The sequence below is a fragment of the Cucumis melo genome, chromosome 4 (assembly GCF_025177605.1).
Source record: "Cucumis melo cultivar AY chromosome 4, USDA_Cmelo_AY_1.0, whole genome shotgun sequence".
In the NCBI taxonomy this organism is placed as follows: domain Eukaryota; kingdom Viridiplantae; phylum Streptophyta; class Magnoliopsida; order Cucurbitales; family Cucurbitaceae; genus Cucumis; species Cucumis melo.
In genome coordinates this window covers 15,674,698-15,698,823 of record NC_066860.1, presented here as the reverse complement: position 1 = coordinate 15,698,823, position 24,126 = coordinate 15,674,698, and the positions used below count along the sequence as shown (strand labels likewise).

The 24,126-nt window shown below is 27.8% G+C and overlaps 3 protein-coding genes across 4 annotated transcripts; 1 reads left to right on the top strand and 2 right to left on the bottom strand.

The window, feature by feature from the left end:
- Positions 1-5,360: 5,360 nt before the first annotated feature.
- Positions 5,361-6,744, bottom strand: LOC103489961 (GATA transcription factor 4-like). Its single transcript, XM_008449315.3, has 2 exons — positions 6,359-6,744; positions 5,361-6,250 (listed from the first exon to the last, which is right to left on the bottom strand). Exons 1-2 carry the CDS (start codon positions 6,668-6,670, stop codon positions 5,591-5,593), a joined length of 972 nt encoding a protein of 323 aa, XP_008447537.2. The 5' UTR covers positions 6,671-6,744; the 3' UTR covers positions 5,361-5,590.
- A 9,646-nt stretch (positions 6,745-16,390) lies between these two features.
- On the bottom strand, positions 16,391-19,337 carry LOC103489960 (protein transport protein SEC13 homolog B). 2 transcript variants are annotated; one of them, XM_051084360.1, is made up of 3 exons: positions 19,187-19,291; positions 17,783-17,871; positions 16,391-17,483 (listed from the first exon to the last, which is right to left on the bottom strand). In XM_051084360.1, exon 3 carries the CDS (start codon positions 17,410-17,412, stop codon positions 16,507-16,509), a length of 906 nt encoding a protein of 301 aa, XP_050940317.1. In that variant the 5' UTR covers positions 17,413-17,483; positions 17,783-17,871; positions 19,187-19,291; the 3' UTR covers positions 16,391-16,506. The 2 variants fall into 2 exon arrangements, with proteins under 2 accessions (XP_050940317.1, XP_016900431.1); XM_017044942.2 differs by lacking the exon at positions 17,783-17,871 and having other exon boundaries at positions 19,187-19,337.
- Positions 19,338-23,181: 3,844 nt separating this feature from the next.
- On the top strand, positions 23,182-24,126 carry LOC103490087 (uncharacterized). The gene has a single exon (XM_017044893.2). The coding sequence runs from the start codon at positions 23,311-23,313 to the stop codon at positions 23,935-23,937; it is 627 nt and encodes a 208-aa protein (XP_016900382.2). The 5' UTR covers positions 23,182-23,310; the 3' UTR covers positions 23,938-24,126.

Genomic DNA, 24,126 nt, shown 5'->3' with positions numbered 1-24,126 from the left:
ATTAATTAATCTCATATCATTGGAGCTACAATCTATAGATCTATAAGATCTCCTTATTAGCTCAATAAGGATAAATGATAATCAAATTTATTTTAGTTTAATTTGAGTTGTTCAAATTGATTAAAGGGAATAATTGTATATGATATAATTAATATAATGTATTTAATACATTATAATATAAAGTTTTTATGATAAAAGTTAATATTTGAATATGATTCAAACAATAATAATAATATGAATAAGATTCATAAATAAACTATAGGTTAAAATTAATATGGATTCAATTATATTAGCACTATAGATCATATGAGTATCTAGACCATTGGTTATATTATATATAATATAATATGAATTAAGTTTATATTAATTTTATTTTATTAATATTTATTTAATTAATAAGACAATTTCCTCTAAGTTATTCTACGTGCAGAGAGAATGAGGGAGTTATTTGATAACTTCCCTCTATCTCTCTGAATAGTTGAGATATACAGAATTGATTCAAAGATCTCTTTACTCTCTGCAATTTTTGGACAATCTCTCTATTCCCAAAAGAAAAATATATCTTTCTCAAAACTTTTCTCTTACCAAATCACAAACGCCCACAATTCTATATTGATTCTCACCTTGAAAATAATGAGGAAGACTTCGTGGTGTTTTGGGAGATTCAAGAAGTTCAAGACTTTGTGGTGTTTTTGGTAGATTCAAGAAGTTTTTGGGAGGTTCTACGATGGTTGTTTTTTTTTTTTTTTCTTTTCCTCCTTAGAAGCATGTTTAGACTTTAGTTTTGTTTTCCTCTAGATTTTTTGTTTTACAAATTTACTTCAATTCTAGCTAATTTGTTGATAATGATCAACAAAGATCACACTATTCACAATACCATAATCTGCTTTAAGAATTCTTTTTAAATGTAGAAGTTCTGACAATACTACAACTACAAAGCATTTTTATCTCTACTATATTAAATGCGTGGAGAAATTTTCACTTCCCATTCTACCCTTAATTTTTTTAGAAAAATACTATTTTACCCTTATGTTTTCTATTTTGCCACCACATTAAAATCTATAATATATTATAACCTACAATATCAAACCTTTCGAAGTATCCCTTCATATGTAGACATTGTTTTACAAAACTGCATAAATTCATATAGACACCCTCTTTCACATTATAACTACCAAAATTTTCAAATAATAAATACAAACTTTTCTACTTTTCTTCTCCATCTCCTCATTTTCAAAAGGTTTATCAAAAGATTTTCAGAGTACAATTTTTGTTATTCGTTTAAAGATGATATCAATTCTCTTTCGTATTCTTCGATCAAAGTAAGTTTCTTTTCTTTTTTCGATTCCTTTTTGAAAAAATAGAACAAGGAAAGAAATTTACGCACTTAGATACGAGTTGTATATATAAATTGTTTAAATAAACATACTTTACAAAATATATGGGTTGTATATCTATGAAATATACTGTATAATCTGGTTAGTTAGTTTTCCAAACCTTTCCTATAATCAATTACTACATCCATTCCTTTCATTTTCATTATAGATTTTAGATTTCTCTTCTATTTATTTTGATTGATTAAACTTATTGTTATACGGTCAACTAATAAAGGTTCATTTGTACCTTTTTACGTTTTCTTCAATTAATGAAATAGTAGATTTTTATAAATTTAATTCATAGTGTTGTCTTGAGATCTATGATTGATATTTAAAAAATTTATTATTAACTTTTTGAATCAAATAGAAAAAATATATATATATATATATTTGTGGTCTAAAAAATTTTAAAGTATCAAAGAAACATATTCTTTTGATAAATTATAGGAAGGAAACCAGTTAAAAAGATATATAAATGTTTAAGATGAACAAACAATGATAACTCCGATTATAAACTTAGTTAGTTGAGAAAATTAAATATTTAAGAATTTTAAAAGTTAAACAAGGTAAATGGTTAAAATAGGTTGTTTATCAAATTTGTTAATTCACGATCATAAAGGTTAAACTCTTTTTAAAGGTAAATTTTTTAATTCGTATTTTATTATTTAAACTTAATAGAATATGTATTTATTTGTTATTGAAAATTCACCGACAAAAGTTATGTTCTAAAGATTTTTAGTCACATGCATTATATGACTAGTAAATTTTAAAAGCTACAAACGTCTCGTACCACTTGTTGGGAAAAAAAAACCTCCCACTATTTATACACAAAAATTAAAGAAAAAATAATAAAAACGAAAAAACTAAGATTAACTTGAAAAAACTTTAAAGATTTTGGACTTGACTCATCTTTGCTATGTGACAACATATTTATTTTGTTTGATCTATATACACCCATTTCAACACAACCCATAGCTCTAACTTCTCTTCTTACTTTTCTTTTTTATAACATGCAAAAGGATATTTTTTTTTTAGATTTTTCAAAATGTTATACTTTTATCATTATATTTTGAGGTGTGAGTTTGCATTGAAAGATGACATAGTGTTAAATTATTTTTGAAGCTAATAACAATTTGTTTGAATTTAGTTGTTTAGTTATATTTGAAGGTGTAATAATAGTATAATATATATATTTAAAAGAATAATAAAAAAGAATATTAATAAAGGAGATAAGAATCCGAGAAAATAAAGGGTATCATGTGCATCCATGCAAAATCATAATAATATATACTATGTAATATACATACACACACGTACTTTTATTCTGTACTTAGGGGCACACTTATTTTCCTTTTCTTTCTTTCTTTTTTTTCTTTTTTCTTTTTTCTTTTTTCCTTTCTCTATTATTATTATTATTATTATTATTATTATTATTATTATTATTATTATTATTATTATTATTATTATTATTATTATTATTATTATTATTATTAATATGTGAAGACAGAGGCACAAGTTGATATTTAATTTCTGACCTCTTTTATTGTATTACATAATGGACTCTGGATCATCTCATGGGTCCTATTTTTTCTTTTATCATTTTTCTAAAACATATATATATATATATATATATATATATATATATATATATATATATATATATATATATATATATATATATATTACATATATCATGTGGGTCTTCTTTTCTCTTTATTTTCTATTTTATTTTAATACATCAGCCGTAGAAATGGTTGGTTAAATTTGTAGGACTATAATAGAGACTCCCTTTAACATGTAATTCATTTGGGTCTCCCTCCATGTTTCCAAAACTTTAATGTCCATAATTATAAGGATAAAAGTTACGTTAGAGTAATATAATTTACTACATAATTTTGACCTATGTATTCATCAATTTTAAATACAATTTTTTTAACCTTTTTCATATTTCAAGAAAAATATTAATACTATTAAAACTTTTTAATCTAAAGATTAAAATATCATCATCAATGATAGTCAACGAAGGATAAGTTCATCATGTTTCAAAGAATTTTAGTAATCAATAGATCAATATTTATTATTTTTATTAAATATTTTACTGTAAGAAACCATATATTTTAAAATAGCGATATTTGATATAGTTTGGTTAAAATAACGTTGTTATTGTTGATTATATAAAAAGAGAAGGGGGGCCATTGGATGGGGCATTGTCGAGGATTGGGTGGACAAGAGTAACATTCCTCAATGTGAGAGGACCTCCAATTCTTTTCTATAATTAATTAATTTAATTGGTTATCATCCCTCACATGTGTCATGTGATATGGCCTAAACACTATATTTTTACAACCTCAATCTTTTTTATTATATAAATCTTCCTTTTCCTTTTTCTAAAAGAAATGGGCTTCTTTAGCATTTATTTTGCTTTTTAAATTAGTTTCCATGTGAATGGGACTTTGGAAAGGGACAATTTAATATATATATATATATATATATATATATATATATATATATATATATATATATATATATATATATATGTATGTATTTTAACTTTGAGGAGGTAATTCTTAATATATATATATATATAATTGAGACAGTTATTTGACTATAAAAATTCTATATATATGAAGAGTTCACATTATTGTGAATTGATGGGTAATGGTGAAAGTCATTTATTCCACTAATATTATTGATAACTCATATTTAATTGACTTTGATTTATTGGTTCATAAAAAATATTTTTTTAAAAAGAAAAAAAACTCTTTCAATATAGCTTTAAATGTTCTATATTTAATTTTGCTCTTTTTCCAAAAGCTAATTTATGTAGACTCTTTTTTTTTTTTTTTAAGTAATTGATCACGAAAATGTTATTACCTAGTAGTTATATGTAGCATAATTAATGTGGAGGAAAACAAAACAAAACAAAACAAATAAATAAATAAATAAAAGCCAGTAAGCCGAAATGATCCAAGTCCATCTATTAGTTGTGTTTAATGTTCTTAGTATAAAATTGGAAGTTATTAGTTTGTATTTATAATAGAACAAATAATTATTGGTTTCATCTCATTTTTTATGAAAAAAAAAAGTTAGTAAGAAAAATCTAAATTTGTGGTATTATTACGCGTAGCTCAATTCATCTCACAAGAGATTGTAATAGATAAACAAAATTACTCAATTTTATTCTACAACAAAGATATAAAGCCAAATTGTAATTTGAGAAATAAAAGGGAAAAAAAAGTCCAATTCAAAACAAAAGCTGAATAAAATTGTAAAAAAGTAATTAAAGAATAAGAATGAAAAGTCAAAATTGGACCTAAAACGAAAAATAAAAAACTAAACCAATAAAAAACAAACCATTAGTTTTGTGGTAGTTGGACATCATCAGTTGATTCAGTTCTATGTTTCTTTTCCATTTGAATCGGCTATTACTTAAAAACAAACGAGGGATAATTTGACTGTACATGAAAAAGTTTAGTCAAAACATCGTTGGACTCTAATTTATGTTACTGGAGTTTGATCTAGGAGAGGGCAAAACACCCTCTTGTCAAAATGAGCAGAATAGTCTTAAAAAAAGGGGAAATTTTTGTTAATTAAAAGAGTCACATATATCTCACCTAACAAAATCTTAGTAAAAAACGAAATTCAAATGTTTAGGATTTAGGTAAAGCAATACCAATATCAGACTCAATGCAATTATAGTTAAAATTGCAATCTTACATTACTTGAGAAATGAATGGAGTGTCAGAAAACACAATAACTCAAATTATAAGTAGCGACACATTGGTAATTGTTACATTAATTGAAATATATAGTAAAGAATTTAGGGTGGATATGATAAGGATACTTCATCCTTAGCTTTTGCTTTTTAACCCTTCTTTTTAAATAATTTTTCAGAAAACCCACAAGTGATGTTGTAGAAATGCCAAATGGGAGTCCCCCACACTTGTTGTTCTCTTCTGAAATTAAAGTAGAAAGAAATGAAGATTTTTCATGCAATTTCGTTTTAATCATTAAAAAAAGAAAGATGCCTAAAAATAGTCCGTACAACAACTCAGCCCCACCATAATCATTATGATTATCTTCTCTCCCTCTTTTTTAATTCCAAAAGTTTTAAATAAAAAAAAAAAAAAAAAAAAAAAAAGATGCATAATCAATTAAATTCTTTCTCTTTTTTCCTTTTTTACTGTCTTTCTATCCCTTTTTACTTCAAAATTCTACATCATGTGACTAAAATCACCGCCGTTGTGACGGTGGATTAAGTACTCATCACAGCCGTTGGATCTGCTGAATATCGAACTTTGACTTACAAACTGCTCTTGATGTTGCATCTCCTTTTGCCGTCGGAGCTCCATCACCTTCCGGTGAGAATTCGAGTGCTTCGTCGATACAAATGTCGGACTGGAAGCGGGTCGGTATTCAGGTACAAGCCGACCCGACTTGTACCTGACCCCACAAGCATTGCAAAGCGTTTTTGGGCCCATCGGCCCAGTCCGCCACTGCGGCGTCTTCTCCGCCGCGCAATGTAGGCATTTCCGACCCGACGTCGTTTCCGGCTTCCCCATCGCCCCTTCCGTTTTCTCCGGCGCCGTCGCTTGGAGGAGCCGCGTCGACCAGTCGCAAGGAGTTGCGCGTGAACGTTTGCTTCGGGCTTTGCCGGGGAGCGTGAGAGCTTCGCTGTGGAAAAACGTTGTCGTTTTTGCATTTCCGTAACCAAACGCTGTCGCTCCGGAGGACGATGATGTTTCTGGAGTCGCCGCCGAACTTATTCCTCCGGAGATGAATGGAATTGCTGGAAAATCCTTATCAATCTCCTCCGTCGAAAATGATTCTTCAACGAAATTCGACAGCCATTCGAGTTCCGCCAAATCATCGCACTGAAAAAGAGAAACAGACTTAATCATTATCCAAATTATTTCAATCAGAATTGAACCATCAAACAAATGAAGTCGAATTTTTTAACTTCCATTAAGAATTTCCATTACCGGAATGCAGAGTTCGCTGGAGAATTGAGCTTCACAGAAACTTCCGGACTCAAATTTTCCTAACAACTGGTTATCGCCGCCAGAGACAGACGAATTGCAGCTGTCAATAGCAGTAAGAGTGGAGGAATTATCACTGCAATTTCCGGCGACATTATCGAAGAAACCGCCATGCATTGCGACATCTTCATTGGAGAAGTCCAATAAATATTCATCGACAGGGAAATGTTCGGAGGTGGATTTTTTATTGTGGGGCGAAAATTGAGAGGCTCCGGTGCCGTGGTAGCCACCGACAAGATACTCGGGGAGTTCCATTAATGAAGAGGAAGTGAATGGAAAGTAAATTGACTTAGGCAGAGTGGAGTGTGGAATGGGGTTTTTGAGAAGGGAGAGGAGGGGGTTAAGTGCAAATATATGAAACTTATGGGGGCATACTTTGATGCATGAAGATAAAATTGAATTTAATAAAGAGCAAGTGACATGCAAGTTCTGTAAAGTTTATTTTATTATTATTATTATTATTATTATTATTAGTTTTTTCTAATTTTTCCTTTTGGGGGAACTAATAGGGGTGGCTATGGGCTGTGTTTTAATTCTACACAACTGAGGTGTCTTCTGTCTCTATATTTCAATTTTTTATAAAATAATTTATTTCCATTTATTTACTTTTGAGTAATTTAATGAAACTACTCCATTTTTAGGAATACAATAGGGGTGCCAATGGAATCCACATTTTTCAATCACTCTGTTTCCCCTTCTCCCAACTCTCCCTTCCCATCCTTCTCTCTCTCTCTCTCTCTTTTTTTTTTTTAATCCAAACTAAAATATTTATAACATATATCCAATTTTCATATTCTAATTTACTTCTACATTTTCTATAAATAAATATACATACCAAAAAGTCCTACTATTTTTGTGTATTATTTATAAAATTTTAAATTTTGTTATATTTCATAATTTTTTTCACTAATTTTACTATTTACAACTTTTTTTAATAATACCTTTTAATTTGAGTTTAAAGCTTCCAACCTCATTTCCTATAGACATCACTTTTAGTGAAATTATTGTAAACATAAATACATAAAAAACAAAACAAAACAAAACACAAATAAAGAAAATTCATAAAAGCCATAACAATTCATTTTTCCACTAAATGAAACAAATACTTTTAAGATTTTTTATATGACCATTATTTTAATTAGTATTATATTTTTGGGTTTTTTTAAAAAAATATAACCAACAAAATATTTATACAAAATAATTTTTAAAACAGAAAAACCCCATCAACTAAAAGTACCAAAATTGCTTCAATTAACAAACAATTAATTGGCCACCAGCTAAAAATACCAAAAATACTTCCATCAACAAACGATTAATCATTCACTCACACCCACCAAAATCTAAATGATATACCAATATTTAACATTTTTTTTAAGATCTTACACATCATTTGCATCTGGCTACATGGATAGGATCGTAAATATTATTTTAAAAATAGGTCATAAATATTTTGGTATCTCGTAAAAAATTAACCACTATAGTTTGTATATAAAATATAGTATAATTAAAATCATAAATATTGTGGTTTTTTTTTTCTTGTTATATTAAAGAAAATTAACCCTTATATTTTGTAAATAAAATATATTATAATTAAAATCATAAATATTGTGGTGTTTTTTTTTCTTGTTATATTAAAGAAAATTAATAATTACATTTTGTATATAAAATATAGTACAATTAAAATCATAAATACTTGGACGTTATTTTTATATTTGTGTTCCTAAAACATTTAGATATAAAAAAAAATCGTAAGAAAAAGTAGAGAAAAGATGATTTTGAAATTATGAAAAATAATAACAATTTCTTTAATTAAATGATCATCTAAGCTTAGGTTCATAAAATAGGGATATAGCACTTGGTAAGTCTAGAAGCTGATAGATAAAACAAAAATCGGTCATGTATATATTATTCTATTGATTATTTGACACGTCGTTAACTTATTTATTAATTTATTAAATAAATATTTATGATATAAGTCTTACACAATTCTTAATAGATGCGAAAAAATATAATGAAGTATTAGAAATTTTCCAAAAAAAAACTTGGTATATTTTTAGTAGTAAGTATGAAAATTTTAATTAATTGTTTGTTACACACTAAACTTTTATAAATAACGTGAAATTCTCTCAATAAATAGTTAATAAATTAATAAATCATTTAGGGGTGTGTTAAAATAATTATACAATCTATTATCACAACATTATAAAATTTAAAAAAAAAAAAAAGAGAGAGAGAGAGAGAAAGAAAAATTTGCTAATAATCTCGTGGCCTATTATTTGAAATTAGGGTGTTGCTAAAGATTTTCATTGGAATATATAAACATATGTAAGAAACTAAGCTTAATCACATGAATTTATTGAAATTAGGATCTCACCAAACATTTTCATTAGAATGAATTGAATTCTACCTTTTAACTTTGGTTCAATTATATGTAATACAGTCTTTAAATTTTAAATTTTGTGTTTTTCATAAGATTTTAAATTTATATCTAACGTACTTACGAGTTTTAAAAATAACTAATAAATCTTTTAATCTTAAAATTTGTGATCAACATATCTTTTTAACTTATAACCTTGTATTTAATAGTTATTTGATCTATTCAATATTAGAAAAAAAAAAGTATATCTTCTAATGTTAAATATAAAACTTAAATTTATAAATGTTATATTGAATACATTGGTTTATTTTTAAGATTTTGATATTTGAAACATATTAGACAGAATCTAAAATTAGTTCACAAATAACTTATTGGATCTTTTTTAAGCTGAGGAACTTATTAAACACAAGAAATTAAAAGTTCATGAAAATAAAATAAATCTAAACTTCAAATTTCAACAATTTAAGTCTCATTTGTCACTAATTTGTTTTAGTTTTTTCAAAATTAATAATTTATTTGGATAGACTCTTAAGTGTTTTAAAATATTTTTTACACTTAATAAGTATTTTTTGGTAGACATCTATCTAGGCTAGTTTTCTTTTTTTAATATAAATTGGGAGGTAAAAATTTAAACCTCGAATGGTCACAGGTGGTCATTGAACTAAGTTATGCACTTTTGTGGTTTTAAACTATGATCAAACGTAGATAACTTATAATTAAAAAATTAGAAGTGAAAAATACGTTTATAGATTTAATTTTTAAAAACTAAAAACCTAGCAAAGAGAACTCTTATAATTTAACATATTATTTTTAATCTATATATATATTTCAAATTTATCTAAACTTTTTTAAGTATTATAAATATTGGTAAAGTAAATGCACATTATCCATTATGCTTAGTGTTCATATAGTCATGTGTCACAGTCCTTCTCATTCAACTCCTATGCCAAATGTCTTGAAGATACTCGTTTTTTAGTAACACCCCATCTTTTCCATATTATCTATATAAATAATGATATTTTATAAACTTGTGAGACACATGTTTCATAGAAATCCATAAAATTCGAAGAAAGATGAAAAACTTGAAAAAAAAATTATATAATTTCTTCATTTCATTTTAATAGTATGTTTTTCGGATTTTGTGTTTTAGTTGTACTCCATTCTTACGATATCAAAATATTTTCAAATTTTGTTATAAGTTTTACATGAAAGAAAGAGAGGTTTAAATAAGGAAACCACATTAGTGCTTTCTTCTTAAATTTGCTGACCAGTCCTTTTAATTGAAACCAAAGACACTAAAACAATAGTTTAATTATGAATTATCAAAGGTAATTTGATAATTTAGTATTGAAAATTAAACAAATTTATTTTCTTTTAAATAAATAAGTTGTAATAGGGAAATTAAAAAAATGAAAACCCTAATAAATTAAGAAATGAAGCTTTGCAGGTCATGTCGAAGTGTCTTAAATCCAATAATGTCAAAAAAATTTACAGACGATTCCTCTGCACCTAATAATTTTTCTTTCTTGGGATAAGTGATTTTTTGTAATATTTTAAAATTTCTCTGTTTTGTAATATAAATTATTAATATAATTATATTATTGTTTAATTTGGTGTTGGCCAATCATCACTATCTTTAACCTCTAATTATATTCCTAAACCCACGTTTAAGCACGATGCTTACAGCTCAACTTTGTAAAAATTCCATGCCTTTGGTTTGGATTAACATTAAGGATAATGTTAAATTACTACTTTCTTTAACTCTAATACACAAACTATTTCTCTAAATCAACCCAATATAATATTTAAACTATTAACTCAAGTTCATGTCCGATAACTCGTATTAACACTATTAATCTTGTTTATGAGCATTAACGTTATCGTGATTTATTATTTATGAACGAAATTGAAATGTTAGTTTGATTTAGTACGAACGGGTAAAAAAAGTTTAAAAAAATACAATTCAATAAAATAAAATGTCACATGCAATACATTGATTTTTTTTTAAAACAAAGAATAGTATCTCTTTTAAAATATTTATCACAGTTGTTGCTTTAATATTTTGATTTTTCTTTCTCATAGAACTTATTGAAATGTATAAAGAGATCACTTCTTGGTGAGTTCATGTAGGTTATTTTTTCAAATAAAATAGTCTTCTTCGATAAATTTTATTTACTCTCCATATATACTAGCACTTTTTAACTTTTAGAATATGAATGGAAATTAAATTTTAGCTATTTAGTTTCTACTGATTCCATGTTTAGTCCACTACCATAAAAATTAAATTATGGCATAATATTTTATATATGCACACATACATGTATCGTATCTAGATTATACTTTTTGAGTAGATATGAAACATGTTAGAGAGAGAAGAATTGTAGAAATGAAAAAAAACATAGAGAAAGTTAAAAGTTAGAGTGACAGAGAGATTAGTAAAAGATAAACTTAGGGAGGAAATACATTAAATGATGAGTTATTAACAACTCCTTGTATTTTCAAATTAAGCAAAATGTTGTAATTGCTAATTGATATGTACTTTTTTTAAGACTAAAAATTCAAACCCAAATAATATGTGTTATGTATTTAAATTACTTTTAAAAAATTCAAAGAAAACGAGCCTATATATTATACTAAACGAGTCTTAAATACTATTTTAGTTTTTTTTTTCTTTTTAATATTTAAAGACTAAATACATATAAGATATTTGACAAAGAGAAAGACGCCATGTTTGGAAAAAGTCTAAAAAAACTCATTCAATCCCACTCGTAGAAGAGACACTACGGAAAATATCACTCGGAAACGTGGCTTCTACCAACACAACAACATGAATAACCTTTTTGTAAGCTCTATTACAAAAAAAGAAAATATCTCAAAGCATTCATTCGAGAGCATGAAAAAACTATCTTCAATAACATACGACATCTTATCTAATTAAATCCAAAACTATCTTTGTTAAGGATTTTGATAATCTCTACAAATTAAAAGTATTCGAGTAGATCCCCAAGAAAGATAAGTTTTTTTATGACCCAACTTTTATAATTTCAAATATCTAAATTTAGTTCATATATTTTTTAAAAACAAGGTTAATTCTCAGGTTATAAAGGGTTTTTTGTGGTTCAGATAAAAGTAAAAATATGAAGTAGTGATGTTGAAATAATAATATGTTGACCAATTAATGAAATTATGAATGGAGAGAATATTAAAAATGAAGAAACCAAAGTTGAAGCAAAGCAATACAAAATATTATGTTCAACTTTGATTAGACTAAAAGAAAATCTATTTATGTAAAGACTTTTTTTTTTTCCTTTTAATTTAAAAAAATGGAGGTTTTATGAGAGAGGGGGTGGGAGTAGTAGGGTTTGATAAGCACGTGACAAAGGTGGGAATGTGTCAGGGATCATGTGACACTCCTCAACCCTTCCCCTTTTCTTTTCTTTTCTTTTTTCTTCTTTTCTTTCTCTCTTTTCTTTTTAATAATTAAAAAGAATAGTTTATATATTCCACACTTTTATTTTATTTCAATTTAATTATACAAAATATACCCAAACTTCTGTTTATCTCCAAACTCTTTTTATAAAAGAGGTGTAACACAAACGCGTTTTAAGTAGTTGTCCAACTTAATACTGTTAGGAGTATTCAAATAACTCGACAATCTAAATAACTCGAATTACTTAATCTAAGTTGTAAGAGTAGGACTTGATTGAGTTTAGTTGAATTTTTTATGTTTTTGTCATATGGAATTGGATTCGGATTACATTTTTAAAAATTATTGTTAACCTAATTCAACTCAAATTTCTAATATTATTAATATATATATATATATATATATATATATATATATTAACATAAATATCATATTGCATATATAGGTTAGATTTTGATATTTAATATTTGAATTTTATGAAATTTTAGTTATTAATATGTGTCGTAGACAAATTTAAATATTTCAAGTCAATAGAAAATATGCTTAAAAAAGAAAAGAAAAGAAATAAATATCCTGAAAATTTAGTCTAACCTAACTCCAATTTTGAAGTTTGAATTGGGTTGAATCTTTTGGGCTCTTTGGATTGAATATGACCAATCAGAAAATTTAAGTTGGTTCAAAAAATTCTCCAATCCAACCTATTTACACCCCTAAGTACTACTAAGCTTTTAGATGTTTAAGAGTTTCATTTATTATTGTATAATTAGAAAGCTTTTTAACATTAATATAAGATGAAAATCGATGCGATAACGAATATGTAAAAATTAAAATGCATGATATATAATAATATTGACATGACAAGTAACATGGAGGACCATATAGATGATTTTAATTATGTATTTTGAGTTAGTATCAATTTTAATTTTAATTTTGTTGTATAGGTAGCTTTTAATTTATACACATGAGCTGTTATATGTCAATTTTCACCCTTATTTTAATAGAAAATATATTATTTTGAACAATTTTATATCCAAAGTATCTTTTGGAACAATTTTTTAAATGTGAAAGATAAAAATATGGTTCTCTAATATTTAGAAACATAATTGAAATTTTGCAATTATGTGTATAATCTAAGATTTTGTTTGTGTTGTCATTGTCAAGTTTGACGAGTATTTTCATCAAAAGAGTATAAGAGATGAGAATCTAATCGTAGGGGCCAATTTCGAATTACCTTTTCTATTATGCCTCTTCGCACGTGCATTGTCTATGTCATGTCAAGGCACGTGCCGAATCAATCCAATGAGTACTACTCCAAAACACCTTCTTTATTTTTCATATTATCATATGGATTCTTTCTTTTTCTTAAAAAGTTATTTGCCATTTATATATGTAGACATCCATACTAAGATACTATTCTTTAAAAATACTTTAATAGACCGACTTTAAATTTATGCTTAAAATTTTTTTAAATGCACCGTTATAAGTTATTTTAAAATAGTTAAAATTTATTTTGTTTCGTTTAAAAATCACTGTAATAAAAAATGAGTTTAACAACAAACATTTTTGAGAAATTTTTCTTTTACTTGACTCCAAATTTTGAGAACTTGATGGAAATTAAGGATGGAGAGTGAGAACAAATAGAGATCAAACTCCTTACTTAATTCTACGAAGTATTGCTCTTCCATCCGTATGAAATTCATTTTCTAAATTAAATCTGTGTGTTTTGGTTAAAATTTTCAAATACTTTTTATCTTAGAAAAAGAATTACTTAATTTCGACAAAATAATTAGTATTTAAAACTACATCAAATAATATTTTTTACCCTAAAAATGAGTTTATGAAATAATTTGGTTTGACAAAAATCAATTTCTAGATAAGAGGTGAGTATTTAATAGTTATCCTCTCCTTCATTTGTATTAAATTGTGTCAATTAACTCCAACCACTAACTACAACTAACCCAATCATTTGATCATATGGAAATAAAAAAGTAAAAGGAAAATTGGTTAGTTAGAGTATTTTTAAATCCAAATTAAAATAAATAGTTATTGGATATTAATAGAAACAGTTGAAGTATATATGAAACCAAACAAATTTTTATAATTCAAAGAATTAGCTTTGAATTATATGGATGAAAATATATACCATGGAGATATAGTGCACAAACATTATGGATATATAAGAGTTGTCTCTATGCTATATATATATATATGAAGTCTTTTGATGTAGTTTTTTCCCCAATAATTAGCTTTTTCCCGACTTCCAACTTTTCTGAACTTCTACTCTTCTCTTCCATCCAAAACTTTCGTTTTCAAAATTGATTTTTAAAATCCATAAAAAGAAAAAAGAAAAAAACGAAAACTATGTTCGAAGTGGGTGACCATTTAAACTTGTTGAGTTGATACGAATTTTGCTTTATTTATCGTCAAAAATTATTTTATTTCTAAAAAATAAAATTTGAGGAAAAAAAAGAAGAAAAAAAAGCCTATATGTTATGTGTTTTTAATCTCACTTAAATTTTTTTCTACTGAAACGTCACCTCAAACATGAACTCATTTGAATTTTGCCTCTTCTTTAAAACTATCATTTTTGAAAAAAAAATGTTAAAAACATGTAGATATGGAAAAGAATGTTGGTATTGCATAGGTAATTAAAAAGATATGATTCATATCATAATAAAATGTGTCTTCTAGTTTTACGTCCATGCTTAATCGTAGCATACAATTAAAAGACATAAATACAGACGACCACAAGTTTGTTGTAAAAATGATGAAGACTTAGACTCAAACTTAAAATTTCTATATCATCTATATTTTTTTGAACCCATTCTCATTTAGATGAAACATAGTTTAATAAACAAGGTATCATTCTATTGATATTATTGTTCACATTGATACTCCATGCATGACATATTTCAAATTATGTATGTTAAAATATTTTAATAATAGTGCATCTCGACTAGCGCCCACGTGGCAAATTGTCCAATCATAATATACCATTTTAAAAAAATTTCTCATTTTATTTTTAAAATATTTAAAACTTTTTATGCTAGTGATGAGAGAGAGGGATGCATAAAATGGATGCAGCGCCCAAACTTTATCATAATTGATTTATTTGCTTAAATGTAGGTTTATTACTTCAATAATTATGTTCCAAAACTTCAAACAAGTTGCAATATTTATGTAAATTTACTGTGATATTTGTAATTTTCTTAAAGTAATATCAATTGATATATCTACAAGTCTGAATTATTAATATATATATATATATTGATATCGATATTTTTAATTTTTTTATCAATTGAGTTAGTGAGTTAAAACGATAATGTCTAGTATGTGATAAAATTAAATAGAAACATTATTCCACCTAACTAAAAAGGCCAATATGTATCACCATTAGTAAAATGAAGAAAGAGTTGTTGACAAATTATTACACATAACATTTATAGAATTAGCTACACACAACAAATTGCTTCAAATGAAAAAGTAGGACTTTAATTGACGATATATATATATATATATATATATATATATATATATATATATATATATATATATATATATATGTTGATGTGCTTTTCTAACTTAGTTCCTATCCCTAAGCCTTTACGATTTGACAATTTTTCTTTTTTTTTTTTTTAAGTTTACCCTTATCGTAGGCAAATGTTAAACTTAATAATTATAAGCTTACATGACCCCTACCCCCTTAATTAATGAGAATTTAAACCACAACAAGAAAACAATTTTAATTCTTAAAAGCATTCTTCTTGCATGACTTGAAACAACAAAATGTCTGTCAGGTTGCCAAAGCATGCGTCTATCCACTAACATATTTGTATTAGATAGAGTATATCTCAATTCACATGTCTCAATCCAAGTGTCACTTTTTAAATTTCAAGATCAAAATAAATCAAAGTTAAAATTATAAAAACTAAAATGAATATTTTAAAAGTAAAGAAAAAAAAAACCAAAACCAAACGTACAGGAAGCAAAATAATATTTCTAAAAATACTTATGGGAATAATATGAACTATGGGTTAACACATAATGTTGAATTTACGATCCACCACCTCATTCTGAATGGTCTAAGTTGGAGTGTGATAGAAAACAAAACAGAATTCATCAAACTTATTAGATGCAAAAGATAAAAGCACCTGTGACAACAAACAAGAAGTTAAAAAGAAATCCCAGGCTCTCTAAATCTCTTGGTAATTTTGATCTCTTACAGAGTTAAAATTGTGTAAAGTATACCAAAATCTGTTGTTAAGAAAAAAAGTAAAAAAGAGGACATTAAGGGTCAACAGTTGAAACCTGCTGCCAATCACCATCCACTGCTTCTTTCCATAAACTAACATTGTTATTTCCATCAGCCACGGCCAGGATATTGCCCGTTAACGACCATGATACCCTCCAAACAGGGGTTTTAAAGTCCTTTAGAACCTTACCTTCCCATTGATCTCCTTCTTTGACTACGGTCCAGATAACAACTTTCCCGTCTTGAGATGCGCTTGCAATTGTCGATTTCGGCAGACCAAGGTTAGGAGCCCATGAAACATCTCTAACCCAATCAGTGTGCATTTGGAGAGCTGGAAAGCAATCCATCTTCCAAACTCCATTGTACAGCTTCCACACCTTCACTGTATTGTCGCAACCGCCTGAGCATAGCTTCTGAACAGGATCGAGTAAAGCGGATCCGACAAGAGCACCTGGTGTGGTAGATGGAGCCCATGAAACAGATGTGACTCCAACTGGGTGAGCTTGATCGATCCTAGAGGTGTCCCAACCACCGTCTGCTCTTGCAGTGAATACAGAGATATTGCCATCAGATGAACCACATGCCAAACAAAGACCCACTTCATGAGGGGCCCAAGCAATTGAGTTAACAGATGATTTATGATCATCGAATATATGGGCTTGTGACCACTCATTTTGATTGCCTTCCTTCCATATTATGACCCGACCATCATAAGAACATGAAGCAAGCAAGGGGCCAAATTTTGGGTGTGCCCAGGCAACCTGCCATACAGGTCCTTGGTGACCGGTAAGCGTTGCAAGATGCTGAGTGGCTGAGTTGCTTACACCAGTGATCTTGATGGTTTGGTCAGATGAAGCTGATGCAACACGCTTACCGTAATAATCCATCGCAACATCATGGATAGTGTCTTGATGACCAGTTTCAATCTTTTGACCAGGCATCTTCTCTGACAACTAATTCCACAAATGAGTAATAGGAACTAAAATCGGTACACGATTTTCCTCGTTGATCTCTGTGGAAAAGCCACATCTTAAAAGATGATATTTTTCATAAACAACAAAGGGAAACTTCTAAAGTTAGATGTCTCTCATTCTAAACATCAATATAATCTTAAGCTACGGGTTATCACAATTCAATGTCAGTAAGAATACTCCTCCCGTAGGACCTATTTTTTCTATCCTTCCTAGAGTTTGATTAGCCATTAATAGCACATTGTAAAAATGGTATAATATAAAAAAAAAATTGACTCGGAATAATGCAGCTTAATAAACAAAGCTCAAAAGAAAAATGGATGAAGAAACTAAAAGTTACAGTATAACGTGCTGACTCCTACACAAGAGTGCATTACTCCTTGCCGAAATGTTGAACAGCCGAAAAAGTGGACATAAATAACTAGTAAACTGAAATTAAAAAATAGAGTAAGCTCGAGTCTACATAACTCTTCATCTTTTGGATAAGAAATAACAAAATTAGAAATAGAAAAATGTAACAATCAAGAACAGAACCGAGCAAGCACAATTTCACCAAACTCTACTTTCTTTTAAGGATAAGTAACAGCACATTAGAAACAGCAAAAGTACAATACTCAAGAAGGAAATAGACCATGCATGATTCAACAGCACACTTCTCTTTTTTCTACGGATAAGAAATAACATATTAGAAATAGAAAACAAAAAATGGTCATAAATGGAAACAGCGCACGTAGGGTTCCATAAAAATCTTCATTTTTGGGATAAGAAATAACATAGTAGAAAATGTATACAGTCAAGAAGCGAAGACAAAAAAAGAACATCTCATGCCAGATCCACTTCAGGTTGCAACCTTTCCAGCCAGTTGTCCCAACAATTTGTTCAAGGCACCTTTTAGCAACGAAATCTAAGCTAGACCAACTAAACAGAGACTGGTCAGAAGATACAAAAGGAAATCTTGGATGTTTCGAGTGCCAAACAACCTAATATAAGAAGTTCAAAACACCAACCACCGTATTCTGCTAAAAAAATAGTCATTAAAGAAAACACGTTCAAATTTTTCCCCTACTTCCCTACACATAAAACACCAATGAGGACGTTCAGGTATCATTTCTAAATTTTGTGGAAAGTGTTCAATGTTCAGCTTTTCGCAAAAAGGTACCGTGGCCAATTTTATTTGGAAGTCCAGGTACAAGATATAGAATTTAGTTTCTTAGGAAGGCAAAAAATTCTAGTAAAGAATAGTTCGGAATTGTTGTCATCAAAACAAACATAAGAAGTCTGATTTCTGATACTAAAGGAAGAATCTGTCCTCACTTTTTGTTGCAACACATTGGTAAAACTAAAACAAGAGGACGTTAAATCACAAGCTTAAATTATAGTCAATTGAATCAACAAACTCCTTACGGGTGGGAATGGGAACCCAGCCAACCAAACCAAAAGAAAAGCTAATGTACGTAACATTCACTATCATTGTAACTCGATCAGATCCAATTATAACCCTATGCCCTAGTTTCAAGTTTTATGATCATACAAACAAAACGGGGACAAATCAACCAATTAACCAGCTAAAATCAATAAGACCTTCAAGAGAAGAAAAAAAACAAGTTGATCATGAGGAAACCATAAATTGCAGAAAATGACACGGAAAACATGCATGAATTCAACAAATAAAAATGAATAATAAGAAAATATTGAGTAATAAGAGTAATCGTGATAAGGATGAAATGAAGGGAAGCATCCATACCTCGAGGAATGTAGAGCCGATTAGATAGGGTTCTAAAGGAGCGATGCGAAGGATGGAAGAAGAAGAAGGTACAGAAATTGAGTTCCAAGTTCGTGCTAGTCTTCAATGGCGAATCTAATTTACGGGACGATGGTATAGCGTTGAAAGTTGAATCTGGGCTTTGATTGAAATCAATTTGTGTCCGTTACGTGATAATAGAGCCCAATTTGTTCATAGAGGCCCACATCAATGGGCTTTTCCCAATTATATACCCGACAAAATGAAACTATAAGACCTTGAAAAAAAATGTAAAATATATTTCGAAAGTTTTAAAGAGAAGACATACTTTACACTTCATGTTTCAAAATTTCATTAATTTAACTAAGATTCAAACATCATTTTATTCCTAACATTAATTACAAATAATATATATATATATTCGAAATTATATAATAATAAATAACATAGTGGTTATGAATCTTAAAACTTATCTATTTAATAAAATAAATATATAATAATTTAATCTTATTTTTATTACATTATATACAAATTAATTATAGTATATATTTTAGTCAAATTTAGAAATGATATATGAATATTTTCTACGCAAATAATGTTTTTGTCTTAATTGCACATTGAGCAAATATTTTCTATTTACTGTTTACCTCTTCCGGTATCTTTCACTATTTTTTGTCCACTTTACGTTGTCTTTCATCCAATTCCATCCGATTTGATTCAAATTCCGATCAATATTTATTTTTTCGATCATCTCCTATCCAACGTCTTTTATCCTTTTTCCATCCACTTATCTGGTGGGTGCATATATCATATTATTTTATCCGTTCAAGTTGCTGAAAAAAAAATAATTATGAATTTTTCTGGTCTTCAATTATTAGTTTCATGTTATTAATTTTCTTTCTTGAATTGTAAAATATAGTATATAATATATAATTAACTTTTTTCCCTTTCTTATTTAAATATCAGTGTGCGATTAATGAACTTTCTTTTTAAATATAGTATACAATATATAATGAATTTCGTGTCCCTTTATTAATATATAAGATTGCATTATTAAAATGATTATATATTGTGGTCATTGTATACATTTTCATTTTTATAAGAATACATAAGCAGTGATACATATTTATTATATATTTCAAATATTTTATTATTATATGATCATTATATACTCCTGCATATTTACAATAACACGTAAATGGTGACTCATATATTTGTATCATTTCCTATTAGGTATGTGCACACATATCCAATATTATATTAAATATACAGGGGCATATAATGATCTATTTAAATTGAAAATAGTTTTGTAGGATTTTACAAATGAACTTTTAATATATGAAAGTTAATACAACTTTGATGAAATATAATAAATATATATAAGAAATTATTAAATTACGTGGAATATATGAAAAAGAATGCAAAACAAAAGAAAATGACATGGTATATATACTTGACTAACTGTAAATAGGGATATATACTGTAAATTACATGACATATCTACTTCATTCACTGTAATTTTTTTTATCGAAAAAATTTACTTGAAAATTTCACTGACATACTATATTTTACAGTTTCATACACATAATCAATAATATGAAACGAATATGCACTCATTGAAAAAATTAGAAGAAGATGAATGGAATAAGAAAGAATGGACGGGGAGAGATCGAAAAGTGAGAGAGAGATTGGACAGAGGAAATTTTTTTTGAACAAAATCACCAAAAGAAAAATAATTAAAGGGTAATTTTGATTATAATATTATCATAATAGAATTAATTATTTGGGCTCTACGTTTGTGTGAAATTGAAGCACATTAAAATATTTAAGTCCAACTTATAATATGGAATCCCTATTTAAACTATAGAAGTAAAACTCCTCGTAACATTTTAGATCTGATTTTTGCTTGATCTTTAGATTTTCAAATGTTATTATATTATTTTACAAGTTTGTTTTTAGTATAGTCTCTAAATTTTAAAATGTTACAATTTTATCTGTGAAACATAAAATTTAAGTTTGAAGATTTTCATTTTAATTATTGATTTTTTCATTAAATTATAACTTTCACTTTAAAAAAAAACATCCTTTTTATTTCAGAAATCATACTAAAACAACAAGATTATATCATAATAGAAAATAGCAAGCCTAATATAAACATGGGCCTAAAAGAGTTAATTTGGGTCGAGCCTATTCTATTAGGTTGGTTGTTATGGTTGACAACGAGTAAAAATAGATAGCAGTAATATATACTTTCGCGATAGTGAGCAACCTTGAGACACACAACTAGAGTTTTCTTGAGTTTGTGGAGTCTTTTCCTTTGTTGTTCGTCTCAAATTATCTAATCGTACTACTTGAAAGTAAGCTATTTGAAAATATATTTATAATGTGAGTTTGGGACTTCTTTTACAATCTCAATCGTAGTAAAACATGGAGTTACAAAAAATACTATACACTTTTGATCTAGGACGAATCGGTACATTTTTGTCGTTATCTATTTTTTCTTCTCTATTATTTTTTATATATAAATTCTTTTCCAACTTTTTTACTCTAATATTTGAAATGAGAGTTTCAAAGATTAGCAGAATGGAACATATAATCCTTTCTTTGATTTTGACACATTGTTAAGTGATAGAATATTTTATTTTATTAATTCACACACCAATTTTATATACTTCTATCATGACAAATATTAAAAATAGGGTAAAAGAAAGCATATCCCTAAACAACTAGTAAAAGAAATGTTTACTATCAAATTTGTAAGAAATTTGAAATGTCACTCTTTAAGTATTGGTACAAAAAAAAAGGTCATTTTGATGAATACCTAATTTAAAAAAAAAAAAAAAAAACTTATAAAACACTACTTCTAGGTTTCCTATGTTTTTCTATATATCCACTTCTTATATATGTTTTCAAAATTAAATTAAGTTTTTAGAAAACTAAAAAAAAAAAAAAAAATGCAAACTTCGTCTGGTAGATATTGTCTTTTTTATCTTTAATTTTGAAAGAACTGCATTTGTTTTTTCTTTTTTCATAATTCTTAATTCATTATGTTTTACATCTTTTCCTAAGCAAACATTTTGTTTTAGCCAAATTCTAAAAACAAAAGTATTAAGAACTTTTTTTTAAAAAAAAATAAAATTCAGAATTACTTGCCATGGGTTTTAAAAACCCTCCTAATTAATTATGATATATATATAAAAAAAAACATTAAGTTAAAATAATATGTACAAACTTAATTTTAGAAAACCAAAATTTTTTTTTTTAAGATTCCACTATTATCTCACATGTTTCTTTAAGATAAGAATGGGAAGAAACATAAATTTTAAAAACAAACAAATAAAATCATTACCAAAATTGAACACAAATAATCCATTGTTATCCTATATTAAAACCTTATTTGGATTGCCAATAAGAAAAGGAACCTTTCTTTTTCCAAAAGTCTTCTAAATAAATTTTCAAAACTTTTTTTGAGTCATTTCTAAATATCTTTAAAAAAATTTAAATGACTCATTTTAAAAATTGGAAATTTAAAAAGTTACATACATTCTAAAACACATGGTACTTCAAAGAAAAGTTATTTTATTTATATGAAAAGAAATATATAATGTAGGAGGAAAAATTTTAATATTACAATTAATTAATATGAAAATTTTTATATGGTACTTCTTTTATTAATAATCATTTAAACAACTCTACAGAATTACGGATTTAACAATAGATATTAAATAAATTAATAAATCATTTATTAACGTGTGAAATTACATTGTTCCAACATAGTTTAGTTCTTTTTTAATTGTCAAACACGCATACACGTGGTAGAATTCTAAGAGCTATATTTCTCTAATTTGCAGCAATACCTTGCATCCAACGTATATTCAACAGTTATAATTTTTAATCATCGGTTTTTATTTTTATTTTTATTTTTTTAATCCACCCTTTCCCTTTCCCTTTCCCTTTCCTTTTCCTTTCCCATTTTCTTTTTATGTATATATAACCCTTCAAGTTCTCTACCCTTATCTCTCAATTCTCAACCAAAATTCAAATCCCTTTAGAAATCCCTCCTCATTTTTTCCCTTTTTTTTTCTTCTTCTCAACATTTGAAGAATATACCAAAAAAAGGGGAGAAAATGGAGCAAAATTTGGAAGTGATATCAAAGAAAATATGGAATATGGTACGTATAGCATATTACATGCTAAGGAAAGGTATTTCCAAAAGCAAGCTCATGGTTGATCTCACAAATCTCATCTCTAAACGCCGCAAGCTCACAGGAAAAGCTCTGAAGAATCTCATGTTCCACCACCACGACGGCGTCTCTGGTCTCGCCTTCTCCCTTGCCCCTTTCCGCCGCAACCACCACGGCCTCGATCTCGCCGCCGCTGCCGGTCACTACGAATTTAGCTGCACCAACACCCCCGCTTTTCCTAGTTTTCATTACACCTTCAACAAACGACGCCATTTCTTCGCCTGTGCTCACGCGCCTAATACACTCGACGATGACGTGGCTGCCATGAACGCTTTCAAGGCTGTTTGGGAGGCTCTTAACAATAATAATAATGACATGGCGGCTGAAGTGGCTTCCCCTGCATTACCTGGGTTTGGTCGGAGTCCGATGTTTGTTCGGCAGCTCAGAGTCACTGACTCGCCGTTTCCAGTGGCCGGAGGTGCCGATGAGGACTGCCACGTGGATAAAGCGGCAGAGGAATTTATTAATCGCTTTTACAAGAAATTGCGGTTGCAGAAGACAGCAGAGTAAAAAAGATTTTTTTTAAAAAAAAATCAATTGTCGACTGGCCGGCGGCCATGTTGCCTCCGATGGGTTGAAAATTGACGATGTTAATTTTTGTCTAATATTTGTGTTTTTTTTTTAAACAATATTAAGAACATGTAAAATCTTTGTGTTAATATTATAATAAGAGAAATTCCCCTGCATTTATAGTATAAA